Below are 21,376 nucleotides of genomic sequence, written 5' to 3' on the forward strand. Positions count from 1 at the left end.
AATGCTATAAAATTTAAATGATTTATTAAATTTTTTATCAAATCTTTCATATGGGTATGGGATACTCATGTAAGAGATTTGATAAAAAAATTAATAAATCATTTCGGATCTTTAACATAACCCAATCAACCAGGCTACAATTTTTTTAATTTATAATCTCTAAATCACTTTTAAAGATATAATATTAAACTTAAATTACACATAATAAAATATTTAATAAATTAAAATTTTATATTTATCAAATATATTATTAAAAATAATAAATTAAATATCTCTAATATTTTTCTTTATAAGTGGGGTGTGTGCGCGTCTGATGCTAGTTTGTATTTGTCTTCCCAAGTCTCAAAAGTGGTTTTATAATTGGCACCGTAGCATGTGATTTACTAAATATTTATGTATTATTATTTTTTGTAAAATATATTATGCTCTAATTTTATTTTTTCACCAAATAAAATAAGTGTTTTAAGTGGGAATGAATAAAATTTTGAATTTTGTTTAAAAAATTATTTTATAATTGTAGCACTTATTTAGAAATAAAACACTATGTAAATGGGCTTAAACATCTTTAAAAGAGAAATTCATTTTAATTAGTAAAATAAAACATTTTAGAAATTATTAATGTAAAAATAATAGAATAATAAATTTGACATATCGGGTGGAGAGATTTCTTATAAGAAATGTCAAATTGCCAATTTGTCACCCAAGTTTTCAAAAAAATTTAACATACCAAAATTTGAAGGTTTGGGTAGAGAAGCTCAAAATGATACATATTTTTTGATTGGTATTAACTATTAGAATATGTATTTTAAGTGAGTGTTAATATAACCAGCGCATTTGATTTAGTGTTTGTGTAATCTCTTTTATGGTATGAGGTTGCGAGTATCAAACACTTTACCCTTTGTAATAATTTATTTATCTCCCTGTGTTGTTATTAGTCTCTTTGTGATAGATTTATTTCTACCGCGTTGTTGCTAATAGTCTATTTGATGATATAATATTTATCTTATCAAAAAGAAAATAGGATTAATATACTTTTTGAATAGTATAAGGCTTACATTTTTTAATCAATTGTATTTTGTATTTTGTTCATAATAAAAAAGAGCGTGAACAAATTTATTTTCGTTAATACAATCCATCCATCACTAATGTGCCACATTAGTAAGTGGGCCCATCACATATTTGGATATAAGATTTCGTTTGAAAATTGACTATTTTAATTAATTTTTTAACTTTTTAAAAATGATATGTAAAAAATAAAGAGAGTATTTTAACAATTTATAGTGACTTTTTTTTATTTTTTGACTACAAACTCGAGTCTCCAAAGGGGACCAAAGTACTCGATATGATGTGCTATGTAGGGGTAGGCATTAGACCAGCCAGACCCCAACCGAGTTTAGATTCAGTTGGATCAAATTTGGCTTAGACTTACATTACGTAAGAGATGTTGCACTCAAACCAATTTGACTTGAACATCAAACTTATATAGTTATCATAATTTTATTTTATTTTTTTATTGACAATTGTAATTTTTAAGCTTGTTCACATAACTCATATATTTGTCGTTGTTTTAAATACAAGGGATTTTTTTTTATAAATGTTTTAACCATTCAAGTGAAAATACAACCATTGGAAAAATAATAGTTTTTTTGATGATTTTAATGGTGCCAAACCTCAATTGAGGTGGAGTAAAGTGGATTTATATTTTTTATAATGAAAACTTTACACCACAAAAAGAATGACAAAAAACTATTAAGGTTTGAAATGAGAAATTGACTCATTAAGCTGGCCTCATGAAAGAAGTGTTGGAAAATGTGTAAAATCTTGTATCCCACATTAATTGTAGAGGAGAGTATTGATGGATATTTAAATCCCATTTTTTGCATAAAGGTGTAAGCCCTTTGGGGCTTCCAAATTTTCTGAAGGAATGGAGTTATGGGTACTTCAAGGATGGACTTAGGCCAAGACTATGGTCCAAGTTAGTTATGCAAAAATTGTCACGTGCGTGCACCGCCAGCCTGCCTTATCAGACCGGGTTCGTGATCCGTATTCTTGAGGCTTGTGATGCCCAATTATTTAACTCATCTATTTCTCTTCTAATTGTGTTTATCTTGCTCGTAGTGGGAGTGTTAGGAATTAATCTAAGGTCTTGTCGACCGTTTGGGTTCATCTTTCTTGAAAATTTTCCTTGGATTCTTTTTTTTCTTGGTCTTATTTTTTCCCGGGGTTGAGTTTTACTTGTCTCAGAGCATGTGAAATTTGATCTGGGGTGTATGGGACTCACTGGAGCAGTTTTGGGACGAAAAGGCAATATTGCACGTGCGGGGCATGTGCGAGAATGGGCTGCACATGCGGTGAGGTGAGGCTGGTGATGAGTAAAGGCTGCTTTAATTGCACGTACGGAAGGAGGTACGGGAGAGAGTGCCACACGTACAAGGGTGAGTGCTGTACGTGTCACAAGTGTGGAAAAAATGGAGGCACGTATGGGAAAACGCTAAGCCCGAAAAATTATTTATTTATTTATTTTTCACTTGGGGATGAGTGTATCTTATTTTTTGTATCTTTCTCTCTGTCTATCTCTAAAAACCCATTTTTCTTCCTTCTCTCTACATTTACCCACACAAAACTAGATCAAATCTTTGATTTCTTCAAATCCATTAGAGTTTTGACCATAGTTCCTTCATCAAAGTTGGAAAGCTCTTCGAGGGCTACGTCTTGTGCAGTAGAGATCGAGTTTAAACACCATCGATTTTGGGGCATTCTTCTCTCTTCCCTTCTAGAACTTGAGGTAGGGATTTTTCTTTGAGTCATATATACATTTTTGCAAATTTTGTTGTTATTGAGACTTTTTGTGGTGATTGAACTTGGATTTTGCCTCATGTGTTGTGAATGATTTTAAAGTGGGTTTCCATAATGTTTTTCTAAAAATTCTTGAGATTTTGAGTTATATTGTTGTAGAGAAGTGTTATCTTGAAATAATTTCTTTTAAAATGAGGAGGAAACCTAGTTTATGAAAACCCTAGAAATTTGGGAAATTTTAAGAAAATGTGGTGATGTTATGAAATTGATATTTGACCAATATTATGACAATGTTGAAATGAGGAATTTTATGGTATATGAGAATTAGTTGGTTTTGGAAGGTTGTTGTTCAAAATGTTGATATCGTCATGAAATGACTAAGTTGATGAAAATGCATGAAATGTGGAAATGTTGCTACTCCTCGATAGATATAAATGAGCATATGCTTATCTTGTGAAATTGCATTGTAAAGAGAAATGGAAATCGTGATCACAAGTGAAGGCCGAACATCAAAAGCCAGCGGGTTTGCTACAACCCTTACCGATAGCCGAGTGAAAATGGAAACATGTTACCATGGATTTTGTAGTTGGGCTTCCTAGAACCCAATGGGGGCAATGATGCTATTTGGGTGATTTCGATAGGTTGACTAAGTCTATGAATTTCATTCTGATGCGCACCAGTGACTCAGTTGAGCATTTGGCAGAGTTGTACATTAGAGAAATAGTTTGACTTCATAAGGTCCCTGTGACCATTGTATCGAATAAAGATCCTCGTTTTACTGCTCGGTTGTGGCAAAGCCTTCAAGAGGCATTGGGATAAGTTGACCTTTAGCACTGCTTACCACCCTCAAATCGATGGGCAGTCGAAGCATACCATTCAGATTTTGGAGGACATGTTTAGAGCTTGCGTCCTTGATTTCAAAAGGTCTTGGGAGAGACACTTACCATTAATTAAGTTCGCCTACAACAATACTTATCAAGCTAGCATTGAGATGGCACCGTTTGAGGCCTCGTATGGCCGACCTTGTAGATTGTCGGTTTGTTGGGTTGAGGTGGGTGATGCACCATTATTGGGACCGAAATTGGTTAGAGAAACAACCGAGAAGGTTGCTCTCATTTGGAAGAGTTAGATACGGCTCAAAGTTAACAGAAGAGTTATGCCGATAAGAGGAGATGACCTTTATCCTTCGAGATTGGCGATCATGTGTTCCTTAAAATCTCACCGAGAGGGGATTTGATGAGATTTGGCAAGAGTGGAAAATTGTCTCTAAGGTTCATTGAGCCTTTCGAGATATTGAAGCGAATTAGGGAAGTGACATACCGGTTAGCCTTACCGCCACAACTTTTGAGGGTTCACAATGTGTTTCATGTATCCATGCTTAGAAAGTATGAACCCGACCCTTCTCATATACTAGATTGGGTTGAATTGGAGGTGGATAAAGATGCCTCTTAAGAAGAGCGACCGATTCAAATATTAGATACCTGAGAGCAAGTGTTACGGGGCAAAACTATACCGTTAGTGAAGGTGTTATGGAGACATCTTGGGGTCAAAGAAGGGACATGGGAACGGGAGGCAGAAGTCGGCTCCAAGTATCCGGAATTGTTTGAGAATATTTAGTTGTTCATAGAATTGTAATATTTTCTAGTGTTTAGGAGTGAAGTGATAATTTGTTAAAGCACTTATCGTTGTGGTGATGTTGTTTAAGCATGAGAATTGTTGTAAGACTTTTGCCAATGTCATTGAAATTCATACTTATAATTTTTGCTTTGATTATTGATATTGTGACTAAGGCACATGGAGACTATGATAATAGTAGTGAACTTTGGGTGGAGATAGGGATCTCTGGACTATTGTTGGGTTGTGGTTGTTTCGAGTTGTTATTTTTTCTTATCGCCCGGAGTTTTTTTATTGTTGGGTTGCTTTCCCTTCGGGCTTGTTGATAGGAGGTTTGACTTAATTTCGGGGACGAAATTTCCTAAGGTGAGGAGGTTGTGATGCCTGGTTATTTAACTCTTCTCTTTCTCTTCTAATTGTGTTTATCTTGCTCGTAGTGGGAGTGTCGGGAATTAATCTAAGGTCTCGTCGACCGTTTTGGTTCATCGTTCTTGAAAACATTCCTTGGATTCTTTTTTTTCTTGGTCCTATTTTTTCCCGGGGTTGAGTTTTACTTGTCTTTGAGGGCGTGAAATTTGATCTGGGGTGTCCAGGATTCACTAGGGGCAAAAAAGTAAAATTACACTTGCGAGAATGGGCCACAAGTGCGGGAAGTGAGGCTACATGTGTGGTGAGGTGAGGTTGGTGATGAGTAGAGGCTGATTTAATTGCACGTACGAAAGGAGGTGCGGGAGAGAGTGCCGCACGTGTGGGTGTGAGTGTCGCACGTGCGGGAAGTACGTGTCGCATGTGTGGAAAAAGAGGGGGGCACATGCGGGAAAACGCTGAGTTCAAAAAATTCTACTTTTTCTTCACGTGGAGATGAGTGTATCTCATTTTTTATATATCACTGTCTCTCTAAAAACTCATTTCTCTTCCTTCTCTGTACATTTACCTACACCAAACTAGATCAAATCTTTGATTTCTTCAAATCCATTAGAGTTTTGACCATGGTTCCTTCATCAAAGTTGGAAAGCTCTTCGACGGCTATGTCTTATGCGGTGGAGATCGAGTTTTGACACCGTCGATTTTGGGGCATTCTTCTCTCTTCCTTTCTAGAACTTGAGGTAAGGATTTTCTTTGAGTCATATATACATTTTTGCAAATTTTGTTGTTATTAAAACTTTTTGTGGTGGTTGAAACTTGGGTTTTGCCTCATGTGGTGTGAATGATTTTAATCCTTGAGATTTTGAGTTATATTTTTGTAGAGAAGTGTTAGCTTGAAATAATTTCTTTCAAAATGAGGAGGAAACCTAGTTTATAGAAACCCTAGAAATTTGGAAAATTTTGAGAAAATGTGGTGATGTTATGAGATTGACATTTGACCAATATTATGACAATGTTGAAATGAGAAATTTCATGGTATATGAGAATTAGTTGGTTTTGGAAGGTTGTTGTTCAAAATGTTGATATAGTCATGAAATGACTAAGGTGATGAAAATGCATGAAATGTGGAAATGTTGTTACTCCTCGATAGATATAAATGAGTATATGCTTATCTTGTGAAATTGCATTGGAAAAAGAAATGGAAATCGTGATCACAATAGAAAAATTGTGGAAAAAATTGAAAATGGAAGAATATTATGATATATTGTTATATGTTGCACTGATATTTCAATTCATTTGGTTATTATGAGTTTTGAATTGAGATTTGAAAACTTTTGCATTGAAAAAGGGAAATGTTTGTGGAACAAGATCTCATCAATTGTTTTGGGGTAAATACGTTGGTAAGTCTAGATAGGGGGTGTAGATGGAATTGATTAAGTTAGCCTAAGTGTCCAAAGTGAAAGACCGAAAACACGCGCAGAGGAGGTACCACGTGCCTTCCAGTTAGCTATCGGTAAAGTGGGATTTTGGTAGTGTTAGTTATGTCTACTTGTAAACACCAACCTAGGAATTGCCTGAGTCGTATTTACCGCCCCTTGAACTTAATTTAAAATTTATAAATTGTTAAATTTTCAAGTTTTCATTGAGCATGATGGTTTTCAAAAAGGTGATAATGCAATTTTCTTTTCAAAGCAAGGCATGACATATGCATTTCATCTTATGAGATTTGTATAAAATGTATATATTTTGTTAAGAATTTTCTACTGGGCTTTATGCTCACCTTACGGGATTTTGTGCATGAAAAGATGTGGTGATTCTGCCAAACTAAGGGCGTGAATGTGTATGTTGAGAGCACAAGACTCCTGTTTTGTTGTGATATATTTTTTGCAAGCCAAAGGCTATATTTGAATGGGTTCGAGCAACCATTTTGTGTAACTAGGCTTAAGCCTTGGACTTTGTAGCCCTTGAGGGCATTTATTTATGTTTGATTGGATGTTTTACATGCTATAGATTCATGTACTAAAGTCGTTGAATGAATATTCGCATGTGGAATTATTTTGTAAATCTCTCATATTTATGTATGAAAGCGTTGGAGATTTATTTCGGTTTATCGTAAGGAGCGGTGATTGGTGTACTTTTATTGTGTATCTTCTTGGGGCGTTACAAGGCTTGCTAGAATGAATTGAGTGTGGGGTTGGGCTTGGCCCACCCATCATAATCTTTTTTGGCCAAGCCAAATCTGTAAGCTGTAGGAATATATACACAAAGCCTATGTGTATAATAGAGCTGGTAACTCTTCTATTCATGATGGATTTAATCCATCAGTTTTACAGATTAATGCAAAATTGATTTTTGCATTTGTGAGGAGTTCTAATGGCTAGAGCCTTTTCCTCTCTCCCTCCATGTGCATAAAAGGAGACCATTCTCCTTCATTCTATGGACCCAGAATATTTGTTCTAGTCTTCAAAAGTTTCTCCCATTTTACATTTTTTTGTTATTGTTTTGTCCCAAAATTTGGTACCTAATTTTGACTAATAGTTCACTGGTTTCCCTGGAAATACATGATTGTAAATTATGCAATGTTATTCTCTAATTGCTTAGTTTAATTAGAATGCTCTTGTATAATTTGCATACTTGATTGTTTTAGTATGATTTTATTTTATAAGTATGGTTCATAATTCCCTACCATCATTTGCATGACTTTTAATTTTTATAATATAATTTCTGGGTGTTGCAATTTTTGACATGCTAATTCTATTCTAAATTTTAATTTGTTACATGCTTATTATTTTCTGGACTATATTACATGATTTAATTTCTAGAATTATTTGCATGTTAATTGCTAAATGGTTATTGTTTTGTAACAATTATATATAACTCTTGCTTATTAAATTTCTAGTTTAATGTATTTAGAGTTATAAAATGTTTGTAACTTATTTATATTTACATACATGGTTACTGTATAAATTAAATTATAAATTCAACTTTGGAGTTTTAGTTTTATATTTAACTCATGCATATTAATTTAATTTATTTATAATTGTGAATTAAATTGCTATGTAACTCACGGCTAGAATTTTAATTATTTAGGAGTTACATGGTTTTGTAACTTGTGTAATAATTTTTCTTGACTATTAACTTTTACAACAATGATTCATCCCCCCTTTTCTCCCCACCCCCTTTGACCCCCTCTCTCTCATTGGTTACATTTTCTTTTTCTTTTTTTTCCTACTCCTCCAATCACCACCCGCCACGTGGCAAAGGGGGGGTGAGGGGGTGACCCCCAAAAGGGGGTCCCAAGCATTATTCTAACTTTTAACTTAATTTCTAGAGTTATAGATTGATTCTTGTAACTCATCTAGTATGTTAATTGATTAGTTAATTTTATTATTAATTCGTTTGCTGGATAGTTTCAATTAATTTATTATATTTACTTTTTGCCTAAATTATTGGTTTGGTTTTTGTTTTTCTAGTAACTTTCTTTACAGGAATACCTAAGCATGGAAATTATTTTTTGGACTAATTGAAATCCTATTTGGATTGGTCTACATTGGTTTATATTTAAGCAATTTTTTGCTTGAGATTTCGTTATGATTTTTTACCAATATGTAAAAGCATTTTATTTCCTTGTATTGTTGTAGCAATTTTTTACAATAACTTGTAATTTGGTTGGCAATTTTAATTGCTTGTAAGTTTGGACCTTAGTTTGTTTTAACCTAGTTCATCCCTTGGAAAACCTTAATTCTCAAAATTGTTTCATATGTACTAGTAGTCAACATACTCTTGAAAGTTTTGTTAAAAGGTTAACTGGGCTTTAAGTTGGACAGATGTGACCCCTCTAGTCTTCTTGGGAACATTCTTGACCATATTCGATTTTAGATTAAGTGGTGAGACTAGTTTTGAATTAAATTTCTAATTGTGGAATTTTCTAAATGTTAAACTTAATTTTTGGAAACACAGAAAGTGAAGTTCTGTTGTATTTTTCAGAAATAACAACTGTCACCGATGATGATGTTACTGTTAATATTGGTGGGGTTCTGAACCCCGGGGCAGCTGGCTTGCCAACCCCAACTATGACCTCTATGGTCAACCCTAGTGTTACTTCGGTTGATCCAAGAGGATTGCTCAGTCACCATGAGTGCCTAGAGAAATTTACTGGGGTGAACTTCAAGAGATGACAGCAAAAGATGCTGTTATACTTGACCACGCTGAACCTTGCAAAGGTTTTGAGCGAGGATCCTCCAGCTGTGGCAGAGGCTGAGCTAGACAGGAAGAAGGTCATGGTACTTGACACATGGAAGCAGACAAACTATCTTTGCCGAAACTATGTGTTCAACAGCTTGGCAAACTCACTCTACAATGTGTTTTGTGCCAAGAGCTCTCTGGATAAGAAATACAGGACTAAGGATGCCAGGGCAAAGAAATTTTTTGTTTGTCGGTTCCTGGACTTTAAGACGATAGATTCAAAATTTGTGATAAGCCAAGTCCAGGAGTTCCAAATGATCTTGCATGAAATCCATGTGGAGGGGATGCTTTTGAATGAGTCATTCCAAGTTTCTATGATCATTGAAAAACTTCCCAATGGTTGGAAGGATTTCAAGAACTACTTGAAGCACAAGTGCAAGGAAATGTCAGTTGAAGACCTGATTGTCTGGCTCCGAATTGAGGAGGATAATAGAAAGAAATGAAGAAGTACCTCTTTTGTGAAGGCTAATGTCATTGAGCATAGCAATTCTTCTGGGGTGAAGAAGAAGTCCCCTGTGAACAATGGCTCAAAGCTGGGGCCAAGGGGTGGTGTTGCTAAGAAACTGACACACAAGCCGCAGGAACCTGTTTATCGGTTCTTAAGGAAGTGCTACAACTGTAGTAGTGAGGGGCATCGGGCTAGTGATTGCCGCAAGCAGAGGAAGCCAGACAAAACCAAACCCCGTGCTCACATGGCAGATATGAAAAAGTACTCCCATGATAAGGATGACGTGCACTTGTTTGTCGTTGCCTCTGAGGTGAATATGGTGGGTTCAAACCCAAGAGAATGGTGGATTGATACTGGGGCTACACATCAAATCTGCTCCGAGAAGAAGTTGTTTACAACTTTCGAGTTAGTTACAAAGGGCGAGAAGTTGTTTATAGGGAATTCTACTACCTCAATTGCTGAGGCGAAAGGAAAGGTGGTCTTAAAGTTGACCTCAGGAAAAGAGCTGACCTTGAACGAAGTCCTATATGTTCCGGACATTCGTAAGAATCTGGTCTTTGAGTCTGACAAGGTCGTTCTGACTAAGAGCGGAGTGTATATAGGTAAGGGATATATGTTGGGGGGTACGTTTAAACTCAATGTAATGACTCTTATCCTAAAGATGAATAAAGATGCATCTTATTCTACTTACATGCTTAAGTCTTCCAATTTATGGCATAGTAGACTAAGACATGTGAACTTTGAATCTTTACGTAGATTAATCAAGTTAGATCACATACCATCTTTTAAGATTAATCCGAAACACAAGTGTGAAACTTGTATTGAAGCGAAGTTGACAAGATCTTCGGTTCAGTTTATTGAAAGAAGTTCAGAGCCGATGGACTTAGTACATAGCGATGTGTGTGACTTAAAGATTATACACTTTTGTTGATGATTGTACTAAGTACTGTTATGTGTATTTGCTCAAAAGCAAAGATGATGCTATTGACAAGTTTGTTCTTTATAAGAATGAAGTTGAGAATCAATTAGGCCACAAGATTAAGGTTTTAAGAAGTAATCGTGGTAGTGAGTATGAATCATTGTTTATTGAGATTAGTGTTTAATCAGAATTATCCATCAAACCACAGCGCCTTATTCTCCTCAATCAAATGGGATTGTTGAGTGGAAGAATAGGACGCTAAAGGAGATGATGAATGCAATGTTGATAAGATCTGGATTGTCACAGAACATGTGGGGGGAAGCAATTCTCTCTGCGAATTATATTCTGAATAAAATACCCCAGAAGAAGGTGGACAAGACCCAGTATGAGTTATGGAAAGGCATCAAACCTTTTTATAAATTTTTACGAATGTGGGGGTGTCTTGTAAAAGTGGCGGTACCTACATCCAAGTGGGTTTGAATAAAACCGAAGTCAGTGGATTGTGTATTCATTGGATATGCACATAATAGTAGTGCATATCGATTTCTTGTGTCTGTTATTCCAGATATACACAAGAATATTATATGGAATCAAGAAATGCATCTTTCTTTGGAAATGTATTTTTGTGTTGTCTCCAAGAAGGGATTCAGAGTTCCACGAAAGAGGTTAAAGGTGACAATGATCACATAGCTGATCAAACAGATGATCACCTAGATGATCAAGCTGAAGATGTAGATGAGCCAAGAAAAAGTAAGAGGGCTAGGATTGCAAAGTCTTTTGGTCTTGACTTTTTGACTTATATGTTGGAGGAAGAACCTTGAACTTTTCATGAAGCTGTGACTTCACCTAAAAGTCCTTTGTGGAAAGAAGCAATTAAAAATGAGATTGACCATCTTGTAGAACCATACTTGGGATTTGGTTGATCTACCCCTAGGCAGTAAGGCCTTGGGGAGTAAGTGGTTCTTCAAAAGAAAGATGAAAGCTGATGGGTTAATTAATAAGTATAAAGCTAGACTAGTTATCAAAGGATACAGGCAGCGCGAAGGCCTAGATTACTTTGATATGTATTCACCTGTGACAAGGATTACATCCATTCGCATGGTGATTGCGATAGCAGATTTACGTGGTCTGGAGATACATTAGATGGATATAAAGACAGCTTTCTTAAATGGAGATTTAGATGAAGAAATCTATATGGAGCAACCTAAGGGGTTCTCAGCTCTAGGAAAAAACAAGAAAGTCTGTAAGCTTGTCAAATCATTGTATGGTTTGAAGCAAGCTCCCAAGTAATGGCATGAGAAGTTTGACAATGCTATGTTGTCAAATGGGTTTAAAATCAATGAGTGTGACAAATGCGTGTATGTCAAAGACAGTGACAGATGTTATATCATTTTGTGTATATACATAAATAACATACTCATTGTTGGTAGTAGTGATGAGATGATTCGAACTACCAAGAGATTGTTAAACTCTAAGTTTGACATGAAAGATATGGGCCTTGCAGATGTAATTCTGGGTGGTAAGATTACCAGAGGGCCAAACCGAACACAACAGTGAGAACAGAACGATGGTTGGAGTAATTCCTGGGTAAGGTCTGTTGTCTTGGTTTACATAAATGGCAGAATAGTTCAAGATTTTGTGTTCACTGGATAACCAGTAAATCCAATAGACTTCACTAAGAGGGATTCAAAGCCAAAAGCTACCTTTTCCGATGCCGGGGTTAATCCGTTGCACTCTCTCCGAGTCTTTGTTGTTAAGTGTTAGCCGTTTGTTGTTATTCGGTCAATTTTTATTCATATGGGGGATTGTTGAAAAAATAATAGTTTTTTGGTGACTTTAATGCAATATTAAAGTAGGCGCCAATCCTCAATTGAGGTGGAGTAAAGTGTGTTACCCAAAAGACAACCTAAGAGGGGGGGTGAATTAGGTTTTTACAATTAAAATTAATAATACCTTAATAAAAATTATGACTAGCACAAAAGATAAATATAATTAATGAAATAAAAATAATTAAAACAAGTGTCTTAACAACAATTTTAGTTAATGATTTTAGCACAGTAAAAATGTGAAATATAGCTATGGCAATTTAAAATAAAATAAAGAGATAAGAGAGAGAGAGGCAAACAAATATATAGTGGTTCGACTTCAACTCGGCCTGTGTCTACTCCTCAAGCTTCACTTGAGATTTTCCACTATACTCTAACTTAACTTTACAGGGTGCTAGTAACCTTTTCACAGATAGAGCAATCCTCCACAGATTTTACACTGACTTTCTAAGTCAAGAACACTGAGTGTACACACTCTTACAAGATTGAAAAGAATGTGTTTTTGCTTTCACAGAAAGTTACAAGAATTATCTCTCAAAGATAGATATAAAAATGAAGCTCTGGTTTTTCTGTAAACCTTACACAGAAAAGATGAGCTTAAAGCTATAAGGCTCAGTGTATAATTTCTTAGAATAGATGTGAGTGATTATAGATCAAAGAATATTTTTAGGTTTTTGTAACTTGTTTACATTAGAGGCTTTGGTATATATAATGAAAATTATAGCCATTTATAGCCGTTCTACTTTCATCATTACCAATTTGAATATCTTCCACTCCATCATTACAAATTTGAATATTTTTCACTCGAACCTTTTGGCCTTTTGAACTTTTATAGCCGTTTATAGCCGTTGTACTTCCATCATTACTAATTTGAATATCTTCCACTTGAACTTTTTGAACCTTTTGGTCTGCTGCTGTGCTAGGTTGTTTGAACCTTTGTTTTGGGTTGTTTGAACTCCTGATTTAATCAAATATTAAATACATTCTAACAACATTTAGGATAAAGGTTTAGGTGAGAAATAATGGGACAAAATAAATTTTAATTATATTTTTCTCTTTCAAATAAATCATCAAAATAAATTTTGATTCTATTTTTCTCTTTCAAATAAATTATCAAAATAAATTTTGATTTTATTTTTCTCTTCCAAATAAATTAAAAACATAATTAAATAAATCATCAAAATAAATAAGTCTAACAAAGTGGGTTTAGATTCTTTGTAATGAAATCTTTACACCACAAAAAAGAATGACAAAAAATCATTAAGATTTGAATGAGAAATTGACTCATTAAGTTGGTTTCATGAAAGAGGTGTTGAGAAATGTGTAAAACCTTGTATCCCACATTGATTGTAGAGGAAAGCATTGATGGGTATTTAAATTTAAATTTTCCGAATGAAATGGAGTTGTGGATGCTTCAAGGATGGGCTTAAGCCAAGACTATGGTCCAAGTTGGTTATGCAAAAATTGCCACACGTGCGTGTGCGTGCGTGCGTGCGTGTTGCCCGCCCGCCCGCCCAGACCAGATCGGGCCAGGTCCGTGATCTGTGGACTGTAGGTTGTGGGTCGTGGGTCGTGGATCTAGGGGCTTGCTAGAATGGATTGAGTATAGGGGTTGGGCTTGGCCCACCCATCTTAATCTTTTTGGACCAAGCCAGATCTGTGGACTACAGGAATATATACACAAAACCTATGTTTATAATAAAGCTGGTAACTCTTCTATTCATGATGGATTTAATCCATCAGTTTTGCAGATTAATGCAAAATTGATTTATGCATTTGTGAGGAGCTCTGATGGCGGAAGTCTTTTCCTCTCTTCCTCCATGTGTATAAAAGGAGACCATTCTCCTTCATTTTGTGGACCTAGAATATTTGTTCTTGTCTTCAAAAGTTTCTCCCATTTTATATTTTTCCTAGTGAGAGTGTGCTATCATAGTTCTGTTTGTCGAAACTACTCAGTCGGTGCATTGCTGTAGCTGGTCCAACCGTCGTATCTTGGGAGACAGCCGTCGAATAACCTTCAGCACCCAACCGGTGATATGACGAATCTATTTTAAGAATACTGTTTAGTGCAAATTTCGGTTTGCTTTCTTTGCTATTTTATCTTATGATGTATTGTAATTTTCAGCATAAATTTCTTGTTCTGAAATTTTAATTGTCCATTATAAATCTATTTGTTTTATATTATTACACAATTAACACAACAACAACATGGATGAAAAAAAATCCCTTTTACTTTACCTATTGAGAGGGCAATTATGTGGTTTATACTCTTGCACCTATTGCAGCCACCCTTTGCCTTTTTTGAATAGGGACTGGTGTGGTCCCTTTTACTTTCATTTTGTATCAAATGTACTGAACTTATCTTTTAAATTTAATGCATTAGGATTTTGTTATAAAAAATAAAAAAAAAATAGTCCGGTAATGAAAAAAAAAAAAAAAATCCATTAAGAGATGTGCTCGCTCAAACCAGCCTAGCTCGAACATCAAGTTTATATAGTTATCACAATTTTTTTTTTTTTTGACAACTGTAATTTTCAAGCTTGTTCACATAATTCATATATTTGACGTCGTTTTAAATGCAAGAATTTTATTTTATAAATGTTTTAACCATTTACTATTCAAGTGACAATACAACATGGATGACAAGCATCCGTTTTGCTTTACCTATCGAGAGGCTAATCATGTGGCTGATACTCTTGCAACTTTTGCAATCACCTTTTTATAAGAAGTTTTGTTTATACACCATTCACTTTTATTTTTTGAAGAAAGCTTGAGACCTCTAATTAGAGGTACCACTAATGATGTGACAATAGGTTTCACTCAGTGTGTGTTGTCTTTTTTTTTTTTTTTTTAACCATTTCCACCTAACTAGTTTTGGATTTAGAGGTCATTATTTAGAGTTCTAAATCATTACTGTTATTTTTGTACCCTTTTTCTGAATTGGGACTAGTATGGTCCTCCTTGCTTTTTAATTTAACAAATATGTGTGGGACTTTCAAAGTTGGAGATCTCCATTGCCCTCAAAATGATATGGACCAATCTTTCTTTCTTTTTTTTTTTTTCTTTCCTTTCTGGACCAATTGTGTTTTTTGGAAGTATGTAGCATTGCATTAGTATTTTGTTTAAAAAAAAAAAAAAAAAAAAAAAAAAAAAAAAAACTAGTCCGGTAATGAAAAAATAAATAAATCCATAGACCAATTTCAGAACACAAAACAATGTATATATGCAAATGATGCATATATAAGGTGCAGAGATCAGTTGAGAGACTTCTATTAAAATGATGGAACCTCTAGAAGGGTTTATATATTTTTGCATAATAAATACATAATATAAAACATAAAATAATATATTTCCGGGCTGGGTCAGTCTACAATTTTAAATTTCAAACCCAATCGAAAATTGAAACGGTACAAAATATTAGCGTAGTGCAGCCCTATAACCTAAAATATCCTTTGCAAACCCTAAAAATATAAGGCTGAGTTGGATGGGCCAACTGGTTATTACCCAGCCCAAATGGCATGTCTGAATCTTATGCGAGATATTTTTCTTATCTGTCCAATTAACTTTTGTTTGTCAAGATGAGATTACAAGTTATTTATTTATTGAAAAAATTCAAATCATTGATTTTTTTGAATCACGCATTTTTGTTTGATAGTTGATATCCAAATTTAAAAAAAAAAAAAAAAAAAAAAACCGCCATGAACTAAAAAAAAATTCTATTGGGCTGCATTTGGACTCTTAAGTCTTTACCATCATATTGATTACTAAACATTGATGTCTAGATCCAGTGTTAACCTTTGGGCCATGGTTTAAAAGCTAAAACTCGGCTGTAAAATTTATACATTGAGTTTGCCCGATTCAAATAAACAACTATGGGTTGAGTTCATCATATACCCATCACCCAATCCGATCATCTCGGATTGAGGATGAGAACAACTGATTTTGACCAATTTCGAAACTGGACATATTCGGGTTGAATAGTTTTGATTAAGGGCCGAAACGAATCACCCTACCATGTTAAAGTAGAAACCCAAAAATTAAAACAACATTTCTAACCACAAAAATTTGGATGAGGGGGTAAGGGACAAGGATTGTGTTTAAATCATATATTTGAGTAGAAATTTAAAAGAATAAATAATAAAATGAGTGAAATGTAAATGAAATATAAATAAATTTTTTGCTTCATTTCCCTCTCATTTTTCCTTGCCCTTTCAAAACTCTACCTGAATTCATGATTCAAATATCGTCTAAGTGTGAGGGATGAGAAACACTGAAGTGAGACTTGAGAGGGGAAGGGATGAGAGATCAAATTTTTGAGAAGAAGGGCTTTGGATAATGGAAAGGGTTACAGAAAAAAGAGATATGAGAAGGTGAGAGCAAATTGTAGAGGGCAGGGATATTTGTAAAAAAAAAAAAAAATGAATAGGATTTTGTAAGATTGGTCACACACATAAGCTTTATCATTTGGCCACAAGGCCCGCGGCCTGCTTAGCCCGAGTGGGCTAGCCCATCCTAAATGAGAGTACGCCTCGACTTGAGCCTTGGGTTTGAAGCCCGACTTGGACATTTGGCAATCTATCAGCTTGACCATTACACTGCCAGCGATTCCAACCCATTGAGTCAACTCGTGATCCCGTCAAAAATTATGAAATAAGGAGCAAATTGCAAATAGATGAAACAATCACAAAATAATTGCACTATAGATGAGAATATTTTTTGATGTAACTCTGACCTACAAAAAAAACTTGCACCAAGCATATGAATCGATTTGCACCATGCACATAGGATACTTGAACCATCATCAACTCTGACACACAGAAAAGACTTGCACCAAGCATAGGAATCAATTTGCACCATACACATAGGATATTTGAACCATCTTTATCCACTGTTCCATTGAAATGCAATTTTCCCAAAAAATATAGAAAAAAATAAAAAATAAATAAAAATAGAAATTAAATCTTGACCCATTAGGCTAAGGCCGTAGATTGGTTTGCAAGCCTGGCTCGTTGGCCCGAGTATTGACCTAGTCAGCAACCTAGTCTAGGCCAAGTCCATTGGGCAAGGCTTGAACTAAAGGTTTTGGCTCACAACCTGACTCGGCTTGCCATAAAAAAGAAAAACATGCTGGCCTTAGCCCACAAGCTGGCTTATGCTCCACTTTCACAGGCTAACCCTTACTCACACAGGATAATATTTTTCCTAGGATTCTATACTCATGAATTGACAAGAGTTATAAAGCATACAAAGAGAAATGAAAAGAGAGAAAAGAAAAAAGTAAATGATATTGACGGCCACTGAGGTTTACGATAATCGTACATACCTCCCCTCAACTTTCTAAAATGACAATTACCTCCACTTAATTACCTTATGTTAAGATGGTGTTAGTTTTACCATTTTACCCGTAGTTGCTCTGTGTCAATATTATTGTTCTTCTTTTTCTCGTATGGTAGTGTATGATTATGTAGTTTGATCTTTTCTCTATGTGTTTACTAGCAATTGATCTATACGACGCACAAGATATGCACGAGATAGAAACTTTCTTAAAAAAAATAACAAAACAATGAATGGATTACTAACAGGGTTGCAATTTAAAAAATTCAACGTCATGTTTAATTCATTGTTTCACAAAACGTATGAGGAAGTCAATCCATGAAGTTAGAATCAAGCAAAGGCGATTTAGTCTTCTAGCATTTATTCACAACAGTTTTGCTCTAATATCTCACAAAACAGAAAACAAACATTACAAAAGCATGAAAAACAGAAAATGCATCATATGGATCTAGTCCATTCTACCAGGAAAAAATCATTACGTCAAATGACGTGAGGTAACATAGGAAAAAAAAGTTAATTTGGTTGAGCTCCATACCGGCATTTTATTTCTTTTCCTTCAAGAAGCATCTCCACAGCATCAGCAGGAAGGCCAACCATGTCAAGCGTCTTCTCCCAAACTAGCTGAGAAGTACCAGTCCTGTGTGCTTCATTGGAGGGGCTCGTTGGACGACAATTGTAGGAAATATAGGCGCAGACAGGGCTCTCATCAGCCTTCAACTTTGTGCAGCACTTTAGAATATCAGGATCAGTAGCTGCAAGGAGGGCACTTCTCGATCCTTCTTCAGGACTGAACAGAAAAAATGGTACCATATGATACGCAACTTGCACAATTTTAGGAAGATCACGTGCAACGTTTGTTTGAACACTTCCAGGGGCTGCACAAACTATGCTAATCCCGGCTTCTGCAGGAATGTGCTTTTGGAGGATGCTGCTGAACTTGACCTGTGCTAGCTTACTACTCGAGTAACCCTTCAAGCTTGAGAATTCGCTTCTCCTGGTAGCGAAATTCATGTCATTCGTATCAACATAACCAATGAAATGCATGACAGAATTCACATTGATGATTCGACTTGGAGCGCCTCTTTTAAGAGATGGCAAGAGTAGTACTGAAAGCAATGCTGGTCCAAGATGGTTCACTTGCATATGCGTTTCGTACCCATTACTTGAAAACTTTTGAGGCTCTCCAATGGAGAAGATTCCAGCGTTGTTGATAAGAATATTTAAGGGTTTTGAAAGTGAATTCCAGGATTCTGAGAATCTAACAACAGATTCCAGAGACAGAAGATTAAGCTCCATGACATCGACATTCAAGGAAGCGTTACTGGGCTTGTAGGTTCGCCATTTTTGGATTAGAGAATGGGCTGCAGTTGGGTTTCTTACTGCCATAACGACATGTGCCCCAGATTCTGCCAATTGTCTGGCTATTTCGAGCCCAATTCCACTGGTGGAACCGGTGACGATGCAGGTAATATCGTTGAGGGGAGGCAATGGCAATGGGGTTTTCAGATGGCTCGATGTAAGCCGCTGAAAAAGTACCTCGTAAATCAGATGAGACCACCCTTTGAGCCACTCCATCCAACTCAATCCTTGTTTTTTGTCTTTTGAAGCCATTGAATTTCTTGCTTAAGCTGATGTAATGATGCCAAAAGGACTTGCTCTCTGGAGATCACAGCTCAGTGCTCACTCTCAAAAGATCTGCCATTCAATAATGGTTTTCATGAAAAATGATATGAATGTTAATTATGTAAAAAATCTTGAAATGTTAGTGGCCCATATAAAATTGCAAATCTCACCACACAATCTCTACCATATCAATAGAAAGGCAGATTTGTACTTCATTTATTGAACATTCTAGATTAGTAGGCAGTAATGACTCCAAAGCTTGAATAAAACAAAAGTAGACCATATATGATGAAAAGAGAGAACTTTAAAAAAGCGTAGTAGGGCCACTAAAGGTATGAAAATCAATTGCATATCCAGGCTTTTCATTCCCATTCTATGTAATATCAGTTGATTTGAGTGACAGAGATTGGTAATGAAACAAGAACTCGGAATCTAACAAGATTTATAATTTAAAACTTGTATGATTACAACACTATTTTCTTTTATCATTAAAAATTTGTCAATTCAAATGAAGTTTGAAGCAAGGACAGCACGCAAGTCACAAATAGTGAAATCTTTTTTCATGATTAATAAAATAGTAGTAGAAAAAAAAAATGTGAACAATTATTTGTCTAATTTAAAAAAACAAAAAAACTAAAAGCAAGCCCGGTTTAATTCCCTTTGGAAGGGGTGTGGTAGAGATAGATGAAGTACAAATTTAATGTTCCTTTGTTTTGACATAAATTGTTTTTTTTTGTGTTTTTCAAAAGTAAAAACATTTTCTAGATTAGAATTTTACCAAGGCCTCCACTGCCACCGTCACTGCCACCGCCACCGCCACCGCCACCGCCATTATCACTGGTATTGGCCCACCAACGCCACCACTTCCACACTTAATAGACAAAAAAATACTTTATTACGAAAGACATATTTTCTAAAAAAAATTTCACATCATTTTTCCAAAAAAAAAAAACATTTTCAGCTGCATAATAAACAGCGATGGATTCAAAACTAAGCCAGTGTGAATTCCTTGTACCCACTTCACAATACTCTCAATTACAATGATCAGATCACAGCAAGATCAAAGATAAAAAATACAACTATTCAGTGGACTGACAAATAAGAGAATTTTGGGAAATTTTCACAATCAAATAGTTCGTTACTGGGAATTAGATTGTAAGATTGATTTGGTTCAATCAAGTTATTAAATACAATGTATCATGTCAAACCATCACTGATTTCATCAATGAAGATGGATTTAGCTTCTTGTTAGTTGATCTCCGAAAATGCCCTAACCCTTTCATCAGAAACTTTCGAAATTATTGATACCATTTTCAATATTTCTTATTAATATCCCTAAATAATTTGAGAATAATCCCATCACGGCTCAGGCCTGTTGGGCCACTGTGGACCCACTATGAAGTACAATAATCCAAATCGTTCAATATGTGTGAAAAATCATTGATCAAATGTCTTAAACCACTTAATTATTAATATCCCATCAACGTAAATTTCTACAAATATAAAATACTCCACAGGATCAACCCAATGGAGCCCAATAATAAGCACCAAATAGAGAAGCTGTTCCCATCACATAATATAACTTTTTGCATTGACGTAAATCTGGGTTAAAGTTCAGAAATTTATGCAACAAGAAAGAAACTTACAGTGAAACAGAATTTAGAAATTCTCAAACAATATGGGTTTATCATAATTTTCTTGGGTTTTTCGCAATCATAAACAATATACAGGGGAATTCTAGTATATGTATAAATTACCTCTAAATGGATATGAACAATCTTCCTCGAACTCTTCGCATCAGTGGGGGATTGCTTGCTTGAGTGACTGAGTACACAACTTTTTTTTTTTTAATACCTGAAAGTACAATAATGGGCCATGACAGCAGGCCTTGTTTTCAACTGAAAAGCCCAATTTATGAGTTGATTGTCATGTTTTTTTTTTTTTTTTTTTTTAACCCTCAGTTTGTTACGATGCGAAATAGTCGCTGGAAAAAGTTTTTTCTGAAAATATTTTTTATAGAAAACTTCTTTTATGCGGTTTTTGGTTAGGGAATTTAGAGAGGGATTTGGAAAGGGAAATAGAAAAGGTAGGTGAAATGTGAATAAATCATGCCTATATTTCACATAGTTTCACACACCTTTTTCATTTCCCTTTCCAAATCCCTCCCCAAATCCCTCAACCAAACACACCATTGGAAAATATATA

General features: G+C 35.1%; 1 protein-coding gene across 3 annotated transcripts; it reads right to left on the reverse strand.

Moving 5' to 3' along the window:
• Window positions 1-17,872: 17,872 nt before the first annotated feature.
• LOC114323884 (dehydrogenase/reductase SDR family member FEY) lies at window positions 17,873-21,039 on the reverse strand. Of its 3 annotated transcripts, XM_082907788.1 has the most exons (3): window positions 20,929-21,006; window positions 19,950-20,042; window positions 17,873-19,243 (listed from the first exon to the last, which is right to left on the reverse strand). In XM_082907788.1, exon 3 carries the CDS (start codon window positions 19,157-19,159, stop codon window positions 18,062-18,064), a length of 1,098 nt encoding a protein of 365 aa, XP_082763914.1. In that variant the 5' UTR covers window positions 19,160-19,243; window positions 19,950-20,042; window positions 20,929-21,006; the 3' UTR covers window positions 17,873-18,061. The 3 variants fall into 3 exon arrangements, with proteins under 3 accessions (XP_082763914.1, XP_082763913.1, XP_082763915.1); XM_082907787.1 differs by lacking the exon at window positions 19,950-20,042 and having other exon boundaries at window positions 20,929-21,039; XM_082907789.1 differs by lacking the exons at window positions 19,950-20,042; window positions 20,929-21,006 and adding an exon at window positions 19,342-19,615.
• Window positions 21,040-21,376: the final 337 nt, after the last annotated feature.

This window comes from Camellia sinensis, chromosome 15 (assembly GCF_055761805.1).
Source record: "Camellia sinensis isolate YWXY chromosome 15, ASM5576180v1, whole genome shotgun sequence".
Taxonomy (NCBI): domain Eukaryota; kingdom Viridiplantae; phylum Streptophyta; class Magnoliopsida; order Ericales; family Theaceae; genus Camellia; species Camellia sinensis.

What these genes read in the sequence shown, in the direction of transcription:
- LOC114323884 (XM_082907787.1), bottom strand. Translation starts at nt 19,159, where the DNA reads ATGGCTTCAAAAGACAAAAAACAAGGATTGAGTTGGATGGAGTGGCTC.